At 44.9% G+C, this 18,606-nt stretch overlaps 1 protein-coding gene across 1 annotated transcript; it reads right to left on the reverse strand.

Annotated features, from left to right (window-relative positions):
- Positions 1–458: 458 nt before the first annotated feature.
- On the reverse strand, positions 459–11,193 carry LOC129327927 (vomeronasal type-2 receptor 26-like). The gene is made up of 5 exons (XM_054976674.1): positions 10,964–11,193; positions 8,466–8,757; positions 6,017–6,865; positions 3,230–3,362; positions 459–1,372 (listed from the first exon to the last, which is right to left on the reverse strand). The coding sequence occupies exons 1-5, from the start codon at positions 11,191–11,193 to the stop codon at positions 459–461; spliced, it is 2,418 nt and encodes an 805-aa protein (XP_054832649.1).
- Between the last annotated feature and the right edge of the window lie 7,413 nt (positions 11,194–18,606).

Raw genomic sequence — 18,606 nt, forward strand, 5'->3', positions numbered from 1 at the left:
GGAAGATGCTGCTATGGAGACCAGGAAAGGATGGCAAATGATGTTGTCGCGAGACTGAAAGGTGGACAACAGTCCAATCTAAAGGTGTAAAATGGACGGCCAGGCATGGGGCAGGTTTTGAAAAAGCTGCCTTTAATCCTCAAACTATGAACAACAGACGTCAACAATGACAGCTTTTCGTTCATCTGGAATTCAGGTCTGCCCTGAACATATTCTTGCAGCCATGGCTCAGCCTTTGACTTAAAATAATCATGGAAACCACATCAGTTCAATTGAAATCCAGCAAAACCACAACATTCGTCTACATCCCTCAAACTTAATAAAAAAGGTTACATATTAGAATGGAAGTTCATTCTAGCAACAGGCAAGAGAAAAGATTTTCCAGGACATGCGAGCAGGAAAAAAAATCAAATGAGAGTCATCCTTTATTGAATAAGAGAAATGCAGCGGGAGAAATTTCAAAGATTTCTTCCCTTCTTACTCTTGATTAGCTGTTCCTTGTTGTTCAGTTCAGGCCTCAGAATAATTAAATACATTTTGGGGGCAAAGATGCAGGCCAGTAATCCAGCCCCAGAGGCCAAGATGGAGAAGATCTCCACGGCCACCACGTATTTCCCTTTGGTGCTGCGATAAGTTGGGACAAAAGAAATCCACACGCTGCAAAAGACCAACATGCTGAAAGTGATAAACTTGGCTTCATTAAAGGAGTCGGGCAGCTTCCTGGCAAAGAAAGCGATGACGAAGCTGACAAGGGCAAGAAGCCCCAAGTACCCAAGAATATAATAGAACAGACTGCCTGCTCCTTCGTTGCATTTCAATATGACTTCTCCCAGCACGGAGTGCGTGTCAGCATCTGGGCCTGGAGGACTGGTGAACAGCCACACAGCGCAAAGGCTTGCTTGAATGAATGCACAGCAAAGAACCACCCAGCTTGCCAGTCTCTTCCCCACCCACTTCCTCATCCTGGAACCTGGCCTCGTGGCCACAAACGCCAGGATCACTGTGATGGTTTTGGCCAGGACAGAAGAAACGGCCACCGAGAAGATGATCCCGAAAGCAGTTTGTTGTAGAAGGCAGGTCACTCTCTCGGGCCGGCCAATGAAGAGCAAGGAGCAGAGGAAGCAGAGCAGGAGGGAGATGAGCAGAGCATAGGAGAGTTCCCTGTTGTTGGCTTTGACGACGGGAGTGTTCTGGTGCCTGATGAAGATCCCAAGCACTGCCACTGTGGCCAGAGAAAGAGTCAGAGCAGAGACAGCCAAACTCACGCCCAGAGGTTCAGCATAAGACAGGAAGTTGATATCCTTGGGCAGGCATCCATTTTGCTCCTTGTTTGGATACTGATCTTCTGGGCATTTGTAACAATCATCTACATCTTTTTAAAAAGACAGTATTTCAGTCTCACAAGCACGTCATGCTTCCTGACAGATATACTTCACTGGAGATAAGAAGGAGGCTTGGCTGATGACAGCCCTTCCTCCCCCACACACCCAGAGGGAAGGCAAAATGGCAAGAAGAATGGATTAGCCTAGGTTTAATAAGATGTTCTTCAGGAAGGAATCAAAAGGACAGCTGTAAAGGGCAGAGGGACCTTAATTATCAGCTCCCAACCCCTTGACCATGAAGATCTTAATAGCTAAGTACCCTCAAACTGCCATTCCTTCTTTTTCACGCGTATAAAGGACATGTAAAGTTTGTATGCAAATCACAGTTTCATTTATGGGTTTGATATGAATGGAGAAAAGGATGGGAATACTGGTAGTTTATCCTGTCGCTGAGACCACTCCATGGATTAGGCATGACACAGATCAGAAAATACATTTTTGTATGTTTATCTTTAAAAAAATTAAATTTCAAACATACTGTTCTCAAATGAAACTTGCCATATTCAATGGGGCAAATTCTCAAAAGAATCCCTGTCTTAGGATATATGTACAGATCCCTGGGTATTTTGGGGTCTCCTTAAAAATGTGGTGAATTCTAACAAGGATCCTCTTGGGATGTTTCTGCACATCTTTTTGGTACGCCATTGCAAAACAATCAGTCGTGTATGATTATTATAGCCAGGTGTATATTGAGATGCGTCTATCTGCAATTTTTAAGGCTTGGTGCTTCTGCACCTGATTGTTATGTCTCCTGCTCCATCAAATTCATTTGCAATGTTTGTGGAGGAGAACAAATCAAGAGAACAGAGAGTTCCCAGCAACTGCAAAATGCTTTCCTTGAAATTAAACTTTTGAAAACTGCTGATTCCTGTGTCTCAGAGCACTTCTTTCCTAATGTGTGATCTGTTGGGAGAAGGTACTGACGGTGTCTCTTGCTCAGATCTTCAGGAATGAAAGCAGACCCAAAGGAAGGCAACAAGCATAAAGTTAGTTAGACAGATAGGCTGCTATCAGTCTCCTTCCTGCCAGGGGAACTTCCTTCCCTTCCCTTCCCTCCTCTTCCTCTTCTCTCTTCTTCCCTGCATGCAGCAGGAGAGGCAGCATGTTGTCTCCTCCTAAGAAAGATGGCCTACTTTCAATCTAAAGCCATCCTAGCTAGTTAGATCAGTTATTTGTTCTCTCTCTCCACCAATCTTAAGTTAATGTATTTCTTTAGATAAATAAACAGTTATTGGTTCACTTACTTGGATGAGATGCTTTCAGCATGCAGTTTGTTTAGTTAACGTGCCTTAACTAAAACCCAATAAATCTTTCAGAAAACATTAGCCAGGGATACAAAAAAAATCAGCTGAAGTTAGGCTAGGAATAAAAGTTCTGTTATCTACATACATCCTGAGCACTCAAAGAATTCTAAAAACATGGCGGATTAACAACAGCAAAATTCCCTTTCTCAGATTACAGAAGTCCATGCCTCATCTTAAAGTGATTCACTTGAGCCAGATTGCCAACTCTGGGTTGGAAAATTCCTAGAGATTTTGGGAGTGGATCCTTGGGAAGGCAGAGTTTGAGAAAGGGAGGAACTTCAGCAGAGTATGATGCCATATAGTTCACTCTCCAAACAGCCATTTTCTTCAGGGGACCTGACCTCTGTCATCTAAAGAAGTGTTGTAGTTCCAAAAGAGTTCCAGGCCCACTAAGAGGTTGGCAAAACCTACCTTGAATGACCAGATTTTCAGTCAAATGGGGTGAACGTGAGCAATTCTTTTTCATCTCTACTCTCTGGATCAGACATTTCTTCAATTCTATTGTATGTTGTTCCTAATAGGCTTTACACCATGATCTCTTACCCTTCTGGCCTGAAATCTTTCCTGCTGGACACGGAACACAATCGTAGCAACAAAACGGTTTCCCTTCTTTCTGTTTCCTATGGTAACCAGGATGGCAGTTGTCGTTACACAATGCCCTTGGCACAACCTCTCCATGCAAAAGAAGAAAATAAAGAACGTGTTTCCTTTTCTCTCTCTCATTTATTCACCATCTTGAAATGAGTGATTTGAAGGACTGTTTCAAGAAATAACTTTTATTTTTCATGTTATGTAGCTGTTAATTGCATTTCAGATGTGCAAATTGTTTGGTTACCAGCACGAAGAATATTCTGATTTAGATCAACTCAAGGCTGAATTCTCCTTAGAAACTAAAATAATGAACTGGGACAGTTGTACTTTAGTCACATCATGAGATGACAAGACTCACTGGAAAAGCCAATAGCGCTAGGAAAAGTGGAAGGCAATAGGAAAAGAGGAAGACTTAAAATGAGATGGCTTGACTCGATAAAAGAAGCCACGGCCTCCAGTTTGCAAGATATGAGCAAGGCAGCCAATTATAGCTTCAAGTTTTGGTTTTATCAGCCCTACATTGCCTCTCAGGGTGCCCACGTACCCTTGTCATACAATTCCTGGTGACGTATTTGTCCACCGATCTGCTGAAGCGCAAATTTATTTGTCCACTACATCACAATTGCCTTACATCCTTAGTCATTGCTGCAAGATCCTATTGTGTGATCACGGAATATTGGCAGTGCAATTCAGCAGCCTTGGGAAGAAGGCTTACTGTGCCCTCCTAAAGCAGAGTTAAACACGTCCAAATTAATAGAAGTCAGTGGGCTCAGAAGGGTGTAAATTTGCTTAGAAGGCATAGTTAATAATGCGGGAATAGGCATAACCATTAACATCATGCTTCTGAACCGAATTCACCTAGGAGAGTTATCCAGAAGTAACAAAAGTCCACAAAACTGTCAGTACGGCCCCCTTTATCTATGGATTCAAAAATTCACATTTGGGATCTACCTCATAAAAGCTCCTGTGCCACGTAATGCTTGTCTGATTAATGGAGAATGTTCTGCCACGGATGGCGTAAGGATCCACTTTTCCTACTTTTATTCTTAAGAAAGATTTGTTTGGGAAAGTAACCCAGTTGATAATATCAAATCCGCCTGTTAATTCACCCTTCTCATCAAAAGACATTGTGTCACCAGCACTGTTGTTGAAGGAAATTCTCCTCAGAAAAGGATGAAGCTAGAATTTGAAAAAAAGAAAGATTTTTAAGGAAAGAGACGACAGTATCTTACTTTTGATTCTTCTCACTACTTTAGGATACACTCCCTCTATTTCATGTCTATTCTCTTTGTTTTAAAATAAAATGCATACTCTTAAGTTAGCCACATTAGCTGCTGGAGGATTAGCTTTCCTGGAAGATGGCTTGTATAGATCTTCCTCTGCAAAGGGAAGATGCCGACAGCTATCAATGATGTTCTAGGTCAGAGTTCCAGAGCTGGAAGAAGACACACGTATCAGCTAGCCCACTCCCCTGTACTGTTATCTATCCCATGCCTGAGAGGTGGCTGTGTAGCCTCTTCTGGACTGCCTCCAGCAAGGGAAAACCCACATACCCCCTCCCTCAGTTAATTGTTATCATTTTTTTGTAATTTATTCATTTTTTATTAGATGTTTATAATGGGGAAAGGGATTACAACAAACAAGAACAAAGATTTCAATAGCAGATTCGCGCACAAGGCATATATCCATCAGTCCATAAATACAGAAAGCCACTACATAACCAGTTAACGCCCTTTATACCTTCAAGCTTCCCTTTTAATCTCTCCAATCATTATTTAATTTCTATGCTTTTTTATCCACTTACTCTATTTCTTATTTCCTTTCTAATAATTCTTTCTTTTGTATATATTATGCTAAGTCCCATTTCCAATCCCCTGCATTTTAGCCAAAATTGTTAATCCATTAATCATTCCAGGAGTAGAAGATAGAAATAGAAAGGTAGAAGATATGAGCAGCAAGATACGTGATCTTTATTATATATCAATATAAAAAAGAAACATTTTTATACCAGTTTTCCCTCATTCTTTCATCTATTTTATCCAAGCCGTCAAAACTTGTATATTTAAATTTTCATAATAGTGAGGCTGGGAACACCAAATAGGTATTTGGATTAAACACTAAATTATATTCTAGAAAGAGTAGCTCTTTCATCTGTTTTATCCAGGCCATCTAAGCTTATATATTTGGATTTTCATAATAGTGAGGCTGGGAAGAACAGATAAGAATTTAGCTTAAACACTAAATTGCAGCTTTGAGTTCATTCTGAGTGAGAGAGAGATAGAGAGAAAGTGAGTGGGTGCAAGCAGGACTACTGGGGCTGGCTGTCCAGAGGAGGGTAAGCTGCTGTGAGTTCATTCTGCTTTATTTTCAGGAAATACCTGGAGATTTTTGAGGAAAGGGGCCTGAGGGGTGGGTGTTGCCTTCTGATACACTTCCTGTGATGTCAGGGGGTGTGACGTGTGCTAATGAGTTCCTGCAGGTTTTTTCTATGAAATGACCCCTGATCCCTAGCATAACCTTTCAACTTGCAGATCACATGATCCCTAGCATAACCTTTTAGGTATCTTTTCTCCCCTTAGCTGGTTGGATATAAACTATTATTTCTGTCATTTGCTGCTGACTGACCCCCCTTTTGAACCCTTAGTGATAATTTTCTATTTAAGGAGAGATAAAGTAAGCATAGATCAACAACAGATAAGGCATTGTTTCTTTGTTTCCTAGATCTGTGTCAGTGATTACCTGGAAATGTTGGGCCTTCTGTGGCTCCAGATTGTCTCCACCCACTGCTTTCCTAGATTTGCTTCTGGATGAAAACATAGCATGGAAAGCATGTGCCACGACATGCACAGCACTGTAGATGGCATAGCTGTAGCTTGTCATACTCATTTCAAAAAATAGTGCAGGAAGGCTCCCTAGATCCTCTTCCCCAGTGCAGTCTTGCTCACTCTCTTCCATGCTGAGAAATAAACAGCTGAACGCCTGCTCCCAGAAGACTCGGATGAAACCATCTTCTTTGGACAGGGGATTCAAGATCTGAAGGAAATTTTGGAATCCCTTCACCTCACTGGAAGGCCCTGCAAAGGACAAGGAGCCATGGAAGGCTTCTATATCCATCCCTATATGGAATGATTCTGATGAGAAATCCCAGTGGGCTGTCATTACCCACACTTTGCGTGTAGGTATACGGTCATATTGTTGAGTCATTACTGTGAGTATCCACTGCAAACCGGTCATTGTCTGAGTCTCTGCATTTACAACAAACACACTGACATTTGTCCTGGACAAGAGAAAACCGATCTTATAACACTGTTCTTCAATATCAACACTATCTAAAAATGAACTCTGATCAGGCACCCTTTCAGTGAAGGCAGGACAGACGCCGTTCTCGGAGAGCTTGTGAGCCAAGTTCTGCACAAACATTTCTCCTTTATCATCATTCATTGCAATGATTCCGACCCATTTCCACTGGAAATGCTGCAAAAGTTGGACAATTCCAGTGTACTGATGTTCTTCATTGGGGACCATCCGGTACAAGGAAGGTTGCTGAATTTTACCAGTCACTTCTGGAGGAAGTAAGCAATACGCAACCTACAGAAGAGCAAGAAAGTTAGTTAATTGTTTTACCTGTTAGAATTATTATTATTTTTTATTGTTTAATTCATTGTTAGCCCCTTTAGGTCCCATTTATCTGGGTTTCAGGTAGGATTAAAAAGGTAATTGAATGAATGAATGAATGAATGAATGAATGAATGAATGTCATTAGTGTTTCTGGATAGTCAAACATTGTTGAATTGCAGAGCTGTCTACCTGCAATTCAACAGGTAGACAGCCCTCCCTCCCACCTTATATTAAAGATAAAACAACCATGTGAGGTGGGTTTGGTTGAGATATGGTACTTGTCCAAAATCACAGAGTGAATATTCTGCCTTAACGGATTCTTTCATCTGGGTGTACGCTTGTACAGAGATCTATCCATTGTGCCACACAGGCTCTTCCTCAAAACTATCAAAAACCTGAAACAGATGCACTATGAGAAGAACAGGAAGAAATGATCAGGAAATGAAGTTGAAGAGGGAGTGTGGTATTCCAGCAGGAGACGCCATGCTGGAGGGGTGGGGAGGAGGCAGCGGGGCAGGAGTTTCAAAAGGAGGATGAGCAGTCCAAGACCAGGTGGGTGTTGGAGAGTGGCGAGGTGGAGGTGGAGAGAGAGAGAGATGGGAAGGAGCGAGGAGGTTGAGGCACAAAGCTGAAACAGCTGCGGCCAGTGGTGCTCTGAAAGGAGACAGCAGGGTTGGAGGTCCAGTCTCGGAGAGCTAGTAAGGCGAAAGCGGAGCTGCTTGGTGCAGAGTCCAGTCAGGCAACCCAGGATGCCCCGTTCTGAACAATGCTGCAGCCTACCCACTGGATAAGCAATCAGGCACTGAGCTTGGGAGGAGCACAGGCGATGGGGAGTGCGGGAAACACTCTGAGAGCCAAGCTACACGGGACGCCTGACAGAGGTTGGACACTTGTCAGCTTCCCTCAAGTCTTGATGGGAAATGTAGGCATCCTGGTCTTGCAGCTTGGCTCTCCATTTAATTGCAATTTATAGAGCGATAGTGTGTGGGAAGGAGAACATGTGGTCAGGAGGGGAGTGCAGGTCTTGGGCTCTCACCGGCCACCCCTCTTCTCCTCTGCTGGGTGTGTGTGTGTGTGGAGGGGGGTCTGTAAACTTCAATTAGATGGAAAGCCAAGCTGTAAGACCAGGATGTCTACATTTCCCATCAAAACTTGAGGGAAGCTGACAAGTGTCCAACCTGTGTCAGGTGTCACTTGTAGCTTGGCTCTGAGGCCACTGGGGCAAGTGTCACGGGGAGATTTGCTTTCTTTGGCACAGTATTAATTTGAGTTGGATTCTTGAGCTGCTTGCCATGTCTGGCAATTATCCCCTCTTCTACTAAACAACATGGTGGAGCAATGGGGAATCCTTCACTTGCCTTTGTGGTGATGAGGCTGAGTGGTTGGGAATTAGATTTTCTGACATTCCCTTGCCTTATGACAAGCACTTCAGCCTGGGTATTAACATCTAATCCTGGGGGTGTGATTTTTAAAATAATCTTTCCTTCGTACTGGCAGCCTGCAGTATAATCAAAATTTATTTAAAAAAATAACTTATGTGAAATTTACTTTCCCTACACGTTGACTTTACCTGAGGAATCTTGTAGAGGCCTAAAATGGTGGCCATGTGAAGAGACGTTTCAGAGTCGTGGCCACCAATGGCGACTATCGGATTCTTCTCCATGTCACATTCATAGTTGAGGTTAGTCTGCTTCCGAGTAAAGAGAAGGTTCAGGGTGTTCTGGAAACTCTTCCTTGCGCTAAAATAGCTTTCGTAGATATGGAACCCCAAAGTGTGGTTGGGCAGAATCTGGGGGCTTGCATTGAGCTCCTTCACCGCAAACACCAAAGCCAAGACATGCTGATAGTTCTTCAACACCATGCTAAACCAGAAAACAGACAACGTATGATGTTTTAGATCCTTCCTTAATGAGTCCCTGTGCACTTTCTACAGAATCAGAGAGTATCAGAGAAAGTCTGACTGTATTTTTAATAGAAAAGGCATATAGATATTCTCCCATATTTTTCAACGTTTTTCAAGGGGACTTTCAGGAGAGGGCCTCAACTTGGATAGCCCAGGCAAGGCCAATCTTGTTAGTTGTCAGAAGCTAAGCAACCCTGTAGGGGTTGCTATACGTTGGCTAAGACTTGATGGGCACTTTCCAGACCAGCACTACTCAGAAGAGATGTATTGCATCGTGTATTACTCCCCTCTCAGTTTTTAAATTAAAAAAAACCCTCTTGTTATACTGCGCTATAGATTTTGAAAAGATCCAGAGGAGTTAGCCGTGTTAGTCTATAGTGGCAAAATCAAAAAGAGTCCAGTAGCACCTTTAAGACTAACCAATTTTATTGTAGCATAAGCTTTCGAGAATCACAGTTCTCTTCGTCAGATGCATGGAGGGCAGAAAGAAACTGGTCAAATATAGAGGAGGAGAGGGGAGGGGGGGAGGAGAGGGGAGATGTAAACAACTCCTTTGATATGGAGATGCAAACGGCTCCTTTTGATGTGGGGATCAGTTTGCTTGTGTAAAGGTTCAAAGGAGTTTGCCTTGTTAGTCTGTAGTAGCAAAACCAAAAAGAGTCCAGCAGCACCTCCAAGACCATCCAATTCCACTGCAGCACAAGCCTACGATAACCACAGCCGTCCCCGCCAGATGCATCTGACAAAGAGAACTGTGGTCCTCGAAAGCCCACGTCAGGTGCCACTGGACTCTCAGCTTCAAAATATACACAGCTTCAAGTATATACACATCTCCACTTTATGTCTGTGGATTCTAATCCAGCAAGTTATTCTGATATATTAGTAAGGTGTGCATATGGATCTCTCCTTAGCTCACGGACATTGGTGCTCCTATTAAAAAATAAAATAAGCCCCTGACTTGGGAATCAAACCACATACATGTCAGGATGAACTATAGTGACTGATACTGTTACAGAAGAGGTACTCACCAACAGCTCCTGTGAGACAGTGAAAATCCAGTAATGGCCTTTTGTTTAATGGAAGAGATGCTTTGGGGAAGGGGGAAGTGGCACCACGAAAAGTATTAACTGGCACCATGGAGCACAAGGGAACTGCCCTGGAAATCACTGTGGTACCAGTTTCAAATGAGAAGATGCTCAAAGCAATTATTACATATGGATCTTAAAATTATTTGTTTGTTGAATTCATTTATAGATTTCTTGTCTACCTGAAATGGATCTCAAGGGTGGCGTTCAACAAAATCCTGCCCTCTCCAAATTGCACTAGCATTCAGAGGGACTGGGGTAGAGACTCCACTATTCTTTACTAAAAACCTAATAGAACAGGGTAGTGTTTGCAAACTTTTTAAAGGTATCAAAGCATGTTCACTGCGTGGACTTCTCTTTGAAAAGGAAGTGCTCTGATTATAGCTAGAAGCAAGGATTAAAAGGACAGAGCTACTTTGGAATAGACAGCAGGGCTGTCAGCCAATTAGTCAGTTTATTGTTATGATCATTAATCAGTACATATCAAGCAAGTCAAGAATGCGTAAAAGGAGTATATACATGCTGTGAGGAACTCATAGCCTCAATATAATTATTAAAATAGTATATCGACTGTTTCCTTATCTTGCATATTGAAGCACAAACTTTATCCACCGTGATGGTGGTTTCATTAAAATGATCAGCAAGGAGGAAGGAGGTATAAAATTTATCAGATCTGACCAGCTATTTGGAAAGCATTCAGCATCCGCATGTAAGATCAGTTTGATTTTTTAAAAAGCAATTGCCCAGATTTTACACATCTCCCAAATTTAATCCCAGATGAAGCCAGGAGCCGAGTGCGGAGGCAAGGGGCAGCTCCTGCTTTTATTCGCAGCAGCTGGACTAGAGGGGGAACTGCCTCTGCAGGATCCAGTCCTCCTCCTGGCTGCCGCTGATTGGGCGGCCAGGATTTGAAACACTTGGCTGCCGGCTTGCATCGACGCCGAGCAAGCCGGCATGGCGGCCGCCATTCTCCCCTGATTCCAACATCGCGGCAGCAAACTCGGCGCCCGGTGAGTCAGGCGCCCGCACTTCCTAATATTGGCTTTTTGGTGCTGAAACAATAGCAATTTATATTCTTACATATAATCATTGACAACCATTCTCTGGGGGTCTTTCTCAAACAAAATTGGAGCGAACGTTGGGAAGAAAAGCTGAGAGACGATCCCACCAATGAGGATTTCTCCTGGCTGATAGTATTGGTGTTGCGCAGGGAGTCGTCCGTTCGCTTTGCACTGGGCCAGATTCACCTTGCCCCCCGATTGATGCAGAAGCTGGTCCAGGAGTAGCAGTGACAAGAGGAACTCTGGCATCTTCAGAGACAAGCCTTTCCTTCATACACAATCCCTCTGCTCTGTTTCACTGGATTGTGCACCGTCAGTCCAAACAGGAGCTTGCTGTTGTGAATGGTCTCTGAATGTATAAATAATAAATCTAGAAGGAAAAGTGCCAACAAACTAAATGACAGGACCTTCAAGTCATCAGCTCACTCTGCCCAACTTTGCATAACAGAGGATTATTTTTATATAAGCTTTGAGGCTTGGATTTTGCCTGTGCCTGTAAAATCTGAAATCTTTTCTTCCTGGGCGTTTGGGAGACAGGAAACAACTCATAATAATACTTTGAGATAAATACAGGCTTCACAGTCACATCCTTAGAGAATTGCACTCAGTTTAGTACCAATTGAAAACTTTTTTTTTGATTTGGCATTCCCTCAACAACTGTTTCCAGCCCTCCCACCAGTTCTTTGAGTTGTGTTTGTGCATTTATTGAAGAGTTTTGTACTTTTCAAAATGTTGTTTTAAAATGTTTAATGTTTTACTGTGCTGCCTTTGAATTCCTATTTAGGTGGAAAGGTGGCATATGAATATATATATAAATCAATTAGAAGGCCTTGAAGTAATCATATTTTCCCAGCCCAGTCTCATTTCTTCTCCATACCAGGAAGGGGGGGCAAACTACAGTGTTCATGAGTCATGGGCTTTGGATGGAATGAGACAAAGGACCACATTTTGGAGAGAAGTACGGCTTGGTAGCAGACCTAATAGCCTATACTAGACTGATCTTGTCAGAGCTCAGAAAGTTTGGTACTTGGATGGGAGAGACCACTAAGGAAGTTTAGGGTTGCAATGCAGAGGAAGGTAATGGAAAATCACCTCTGCTCAACTCTTATGGTTCGCCTGGAACCTACTTTACTGTCCTTCGAGTATCATTCCAAAACATCGGGTTGCTAGGTCCCTATACTCTCCCAGAAGGAGGTGGGGGACCTGACATTTAACTTCTTCAACGTCTCCCAGAATAACTGGGATGAGAATGGCCAGAAGTGTGCATGCACTCCCAAAGTGGCACAATGATGTCACTTCATCACACAGAGGTCGGGAGCGCACCGCTCTTTGCAGTGGGCCGATTTAGGTCCCAAACAGGCCCATTTGGAGTTCATATCAGCTAGCTGCTTGGCATGGGCACCCTCCAGGGAGGCTTATTCCCCCACCTTCCCCCCCACCAGCCAGGTTATTGGGGGGGGCGAAAGGGAGAGCAGGGAATCCCACTTTAATTAGGGGGTGTATCTTTTAAGCCATGGGAAACAGCCCCAGTGGCCCTTTGAGGTGTCTTGGAATGAACCAGTGGCAGTCCAAGTTGGGAAGCAAGAGGCCCTATAGAATCCGAAGTGTGGCTCAGCCTGGGGGTGGAGCAACAAGTGAGGAACTACTGGGCATATTCTGTGCTAGCCGAATCAAAGGATGATGGAAGCTACAAAGGGAAGTTATAGCATGTCGTTATTCACCCAGAGAGGAACAAAAGAGTCCTGAAGACTTAGACCCAGAATCTTCCCGTCACTGAGGTGTCCTCATATGTAAGAGGCCCTTGTCCTTGAGATTTGTGTGCAAGCATCAGCTTGAGAATGAAAAAGAGGATTCCCAATGAGGCCACACCATAGCTGTACAGTATCATCTGCAGATCAGTTGCAATGCCAGGAGATCTCCACTCCCTGGCCTCGTTGGGTGGCAACCTATTTCCCACTAAAATCCCAGGGTCTTTTCCCCTCTCAGTCTCAGCCACTTCAGGCCTCATAGGCACATATTTAAAGTGAGGAGTTTTTTTGTTCCATTGTGCATACGGTGTCCAGGCTCAAGTTGAGATTTTGGGGGTGAAGCCCAGATAGGGTGTGTTTTGGGGAGGGACCGCATTAGAGCAAAATGCCATAGAGTCCTCCCTCTAAAGTAGGTATTTTTTTTCCAGAAAAGCTGATCTCTGTGGCCTGTAGCTTACAGCTAAGCCACAAGTGATGCTTGACACTAGTTGGACACTTGTCAGCTCCCCAAGTTTTGATGGGAAATGTAGGCATCCTGGTCTTGCAGCTTGGCTCTCCGACTGCTGTCCAATGGACTTTTCAACTCTGCCTACATTTCCCATCAAAATTTGAGGGAAGCTGACAAGTGTCCAACTAGTGTCAAGCGTCACTTGTGGCTTAGCTCTGAGCTGGAATTAGGGTTGCCATGTCCTTATACCCTCCCAGTGGGGGTGCGGGGATCTGGCATTTTGCTCACGCATGCTCTGGTGCCTGTACAATAAGGTCACTCCTAGACATCATTGTGCTGTCAATGGGGGCACTCCTGTGCTCCACGCAGGGCCAATGTGGCCCCTTTGGGGCTCAAATGAAGTGTAAGAGCATTCCTGGGGGGGGGGTGGCGGCGGCACAACAACATCACTTCCAGGAGTGACATTGTCACATCGCTTGGGAGCACGTGTGTGTGTACTCCTGAGGCGCTTGTCACCTCCCATTGATCAGTTTACCCATGGAACCCCATGAGCTAGTGGTTTAGCCCAGGAGGGTGAAGTCTGTGTCTATGAAAATGAGTGAAAAGGGAGGGGGGAATTAATTTTTTTTTAAATTGTGATTGTGAAATCATATTATCCTTGCAGGGCTGTAATTCCCCAAGAAGAGGACAGAAGGCTGGGTTCCAGTTGCTTCAAAGTGGAAGGACTCATCATTTGGTGGATTTTCAAGGACATTGTTGGTTCAAAGTTTCTGTATGATTGCACTGATCTAAGTTTGTTAAAAGAAATAAACAGTTGTATAGTAGTAATTGAATTTTTTAAACATACATTTGTGTGAAAATTTGCATCCTAAGCCCCATAGAAACCATACAATAGAGGTTACACCCGACATCAGCGGGCACCTGGGAACTCTAGTTGTAATTCCAGGAGAACTCCAGCCACCACCTGGAGGCTAACAACAAAACAATGGCACTTCCCGTACTATAACAATAAATCTAAAGAGAACCCTCACGGGAAGGAACAACAATTACAAATTAATAAACAACTCTATTATAAGTGCCCAAAGGGCCATATGTATTTCTTATATAAATCAATCAGTGAGATGACCAAATACAATTTATACAATGATTCTTCCTTAAATCAGTGAGATGACCAAATACAATTTATACAATGATTCTTCCTTGAACTTGAAAAATACAAAGGTCCAAACAAAATGTGTCCTGTATCTTCTTTAAATAAAGTAGCATTCATGCACAGCTATGTCCACACATGGTAAGGGAATCCACGGCTGCACACCCAATCTGGGGCCGGCTGAAAAGCTCAGATTTCGTATAGAATCTTCCTCAGGGGCGTGGCCAAAACAAACATCTTACGTACTATACCATAAGCAATTTTACATGACATCCAATTTATACAAATTCATCATAATATACAATTGTCAGCAGATATCAACAACAAACCTGTGTGGTAGACCCTTAAACACTGTAACAATTATTCACTCCCGGACCTGAGCAGCTGTATCTTCTTTTAGCACCTGGAGGCTGGCAACTTTAAGTGCATCTCCTTGCAGTTAGCTACTTTTGCTCCTTGGGTTTGGTACTCTGCATCTGTTTGTTTCAGCCCTTTTCCCTGTCTCTATTTCCTGGCCCTTTGGGGATTCCATCTCATCTTACTTAACTCTTCATCATTGTCACAGTCCTAAAAGAGAAGATGTGGCCAGAGAGCCATCATTTGGCCTCAAATTTGCCCTTCCTGCTTCTAATGATACTAGAAGAGAAGATGTGGCCAAACAGCCATCATTTGACCCCTAACTGGCCATTTCTGGGCAAGGGGGTTGCCAGGAGCCCAGGCCTGAGGCTGAGGAAGGGAGCGGCCTGCAGTAGGCCTCAAGGCAGCCTTTCCCTCAGGAGCAGGCCTCCGGGCTGCCAATTCCCTGCAGGCCTGCGTTTCCAAGGCAACCTGCAAGCCTCAGGATTGGAACAGGGAAAATGGAGGGGAAAGCAGGAGCCAATGGCTGTGGAAAAGGCGGGGCTTAGAGAGAAGCTATAAAAGGCCCTGCCCAAAGAGGGCGGGTCTTCATTCCCCAAGGCTGAGGGGGAAGGAGGGAGGCTGAGCTTGGAGGGAGAGGATGCCTGGCTCAGAGTGGGGCATGGGGCAGGGAGGCTTGATTCCGTCCTGAAGGGGATCAAGGGATTAAAAGAGACAGGGAGTAAGTGAATTGCGTTGCTTTCCATTCGGGTTCTTTCCTTTGAACTTTTTGCTCTCTGTGTTTGTCTCTGGTTCATCTGCCCAGACTCCGTGACTGTTCTTTTATTTACCCTCTTGTTAAAGTACCTTTTAATATATTAGCCTTTTTTCCATTGTATAAAGGGCCCCCGCCCTTCAGGCGGGAGTCATGTAAAAAAAAAACAAGAAGGATGTTGAAGCCCTGCAGTCCAGTTAGACTGTTAAAAATTAAAAGGTGGCAGAACTTTTTGAAGGGTTAAAATGAGAAAATGTGCAGTCCTTAGAGAGGCTCCTGAGGGGGCATGTGGGAAAGCCATCCCCTCTTTTTTTCCTTAACCCCCCTCCCCAGAGCTCCTCAGTTTCCCTTGCTGCCTCTTGAATGGCTGGGAAGGATCTGCTGAACTCAGAGGGTTTAAAGGGAGCTGCTGTGCAAGACCCAAGAGTATGGAAAGGCGGGGGAAAGCAGGGTTGACAACCCTCCCCCCCCCATTTCCACCCTGCCCTTCGCTGGAGTTCCCCTTCCTGCCTCACAGATAGTCTCTTGGCCCCTTTGTGCACAGCCAGGTCATCCCTGGTTCAGAATCGGAAACTGGCACCTTTGGAGGTTGGACGGGCATCAAGTGGCTTCAAGGGCTATAGAGCCATTTTATATGAGGCAGGAGAGAGAGGAAGAGCCTTAAGGACCAAGCCAGATACGCAGGCTTGTGAAGAGTTGGGCCTGGGTTTCCTTGACCCAACTCGAGTTCCCTGCAGCCACACAGCAGCTTCTGATATCCTGATCAGCCTCCTGTAAATTCTTGGCTGCTTTTCTCATCCCCTGGAATGTGTGGAAGGGACTTCTCTCCTCAAGCTTCTATAGATTAATAACCACAGGTCGGAGGATCTGTTTGGGGTCAGCAGACAAGAGAAACAGCCCCTGTCTGACACATGCATAATTCTGAATCTTAGACCTGGTTCACCTATCAAAGAGAATTAAGTGGCAGAGACCTGAACTTACGGAGTGGACAGCATTAATTTAAGGAGGCTTCCCCTGCTTTTCCATGTGTGGATTCAAAGCTGTTTCACCTAAGACTGTGGGTGGAGGACTGGATTTGTGGATGCTTTCCTCTGCTAAAATCTTATTGCCCCTGAACGTCTTTAAGGCAAGCAGAGACATAATTCTTTTCCCCAGCAGGGCTGTTTTTCTCTGTGCGGGGAGATTTCATTTGTTAGCTGGCATCTTCCATTTGCCACCTCGAGTCGGGCAGTCCATCCCATCATCCAGTTGTGTGAGGCTTCCCTCAAAGTCGAGGGGGGAGTGGTTTCTCTTCAGCCAGTGTCAAAGACTCATCCCTCTGAAGTGGGCTTTTGGAGGAAGCCTTTCAAGGAGGGCAGGGGATGAATGAATAAGGAAGGCAGGACCTCTCTCCATATAGAACGGCTGGTTGTGGTGGAGGGCAAGAGATGTTAGGCCAAACACTCAGGAGCCTTCCTAGATCAAAATTGGTCTCTTGAATTGTGTCTGGAAGTCAATCCCGAGAGAGGTCCATTCGAGACTGGCCCAGGAAATGTATCTGTAGAAAAAATGGTTTCTCACCCTCTTTGTTTCTCACCTCCCAGGCAGCAGTGAAAAGACACTCTTGATGGCTTCTCTGCTCTCTCCTCCATGTGGTGAAGGGAAAAGGCCAGCCATGGAGCCAGCTGAGGTACTGGAAGGGGTGGGGGATAACTGGGGAGACATGCAGCAAAGGGCAGGGATGCCTCTGACTGTTGCAAAGCGCAGGATTGGGCTCCTCCTTGATTCCCCTGAGGCTGCCCACTAGGAAGGTGAGAAAATGGTCACCCCCCCCCCCCCCCGGTGGAGGATTACATATTCAGAAAAGAAACGGATATTGTACCACAAATTTCCACCCAAAAAGATTTGTTCCTCTACATGGACACCTCTTGCTTTTAGCCACTGGTGTTTGAGGACAGCACTTCTGGCCCCAAGATGTCCCCAAGGAGGGCTTGGGGAGCAGAATATCCCCATAGGGCTCTTCTTCCCTCTTCTTTTTGGCTGCTTTTCCAAAGCGCAGGATTGGGCTCCTCCTTTCTCCCACTTCATCTTCACCACAAGAAAAGCTTAGGTCGGGACTGTAATAAGCACAAGCTTCCACAGCACAGCGGAGATTAACAGTTAGTTGTCCCTGGTCCTAGTCCGTTATTCTACCCTGTACGCAACACCAGCTTTTTGTATTTTCTTTCTCAAGGATCACCTTTCCAGCAATACAAAAAAGAATGCTTTCTTCTCCTTGCAGGGTTGGGTGTCCTTTGAAGAGGTGGCTGTGCATTTCACCCAGGGGGAGTGGACCTTGATGAGCCCCCAGCAGAGATCCCTGTATATGGAAGTCATGCTTGAGAATTTTGAGAACGTGGCCTCTCTGGGTGAGGGTGCTTTTCTCCTGGGCTGTCCTCTCCTTGCTGTGACGATTGACTGAAAGGAATGCCTTAATGAGGAGGGGTGCGGTCCGGTTGTTTCCCTGGGGCCAGTGGTTGGTCTCTGCCACTCTCTATGATCCTTCTTCTGATCTGGGAGGGATTGTGGATTTTCTTGTACAGAAGGAACCCCTCCCTGGCAGCCTTGTGTTTGAATCACCGGAGAGGCCTCAAAAGAGGAGCCAAGAGATGTTTGGTCTGGAGAAGGTGGGCATGTCTAAGCAGGAGCTTCTTCCCAATCTGGCCCTTTTCTTGGCTGAGCTGAGATACAGCTGAAGAGGGGAGCTTTGTTGGTCTTTAAGATGCTTCTGGACTCTAGTCTGGCTGTGGAATGAGTTCTGGTTTCTCTGCCACGAACTAGGCTTGACATAGGAGTAGTACACCTTCGCCACCTTGGGGTCAAGTGGCAATTTCCCCCAGGCCAATTTGGCTAGGGACCATCTTCTGTGCATGGAGTGAGGGTCACTTGGGGTGTGTGGGGGGGCGGGAGGTATTTGTGAATTTCCTGCATTATGCCCGGGGTTAGACTAGATGACCCTGGAGATCCCTTCCAACCCTATGATTGTTCTCAAATGGCATTTCCATCTCAGCTGGGCAGGAAGGAGGCACAGAAATGCCAGTGTCAGAGGGATGATTCGTGGCTGTATACTGTCCACCCCACTCTTATAACTTGCCTGTTGTGTATTTCTGGAGGGACAGTCAACCTGACTTAGAATGGCTGGATTTTAATTTTGTGGGTTTTTTCCTGCTAAAAAGGACCTCAAATT

Source organism: Eublepharis macularius, chromosome 4 (assembly GCF_028583425.1).
Source record: "Eublepharis macularius isolate TG4126 chromosome 4, MPM_Emac_v1.0, whole genome shotgun sequence".
NCBI classification, from domain to species: domain Eukaryota; kingdom Metazoa; phylum Chordata; class Lepidosauria; order Squamata; family Eublepharidae; genus Eublepharis; species Eublepharis macularius.

Coding starts and splice junctions, on each gene's coding strand:
- LOC129327927 (XM_054976674.1), bottom strand. CDS start 11,193: ATGCCAGAGTTCCTCTTGTCACTGCTACTCCTGGACCAGCTTCTGCAT. Junction 6,866..8,465: donor GCCTCTACAAGATTCCTCAG/GTAAAGTCAACG, acceptor GCTCTTCTGTAG/GTTGCGTATTGCTTACTTCC. Junction 3,363..6,016: donor AGAAGGCCCAACATTTCCAG/GTAATCACTGAC, acceptor CTTCTTTTGCAT/GGAGAGGTTGTGCCAAGGGC.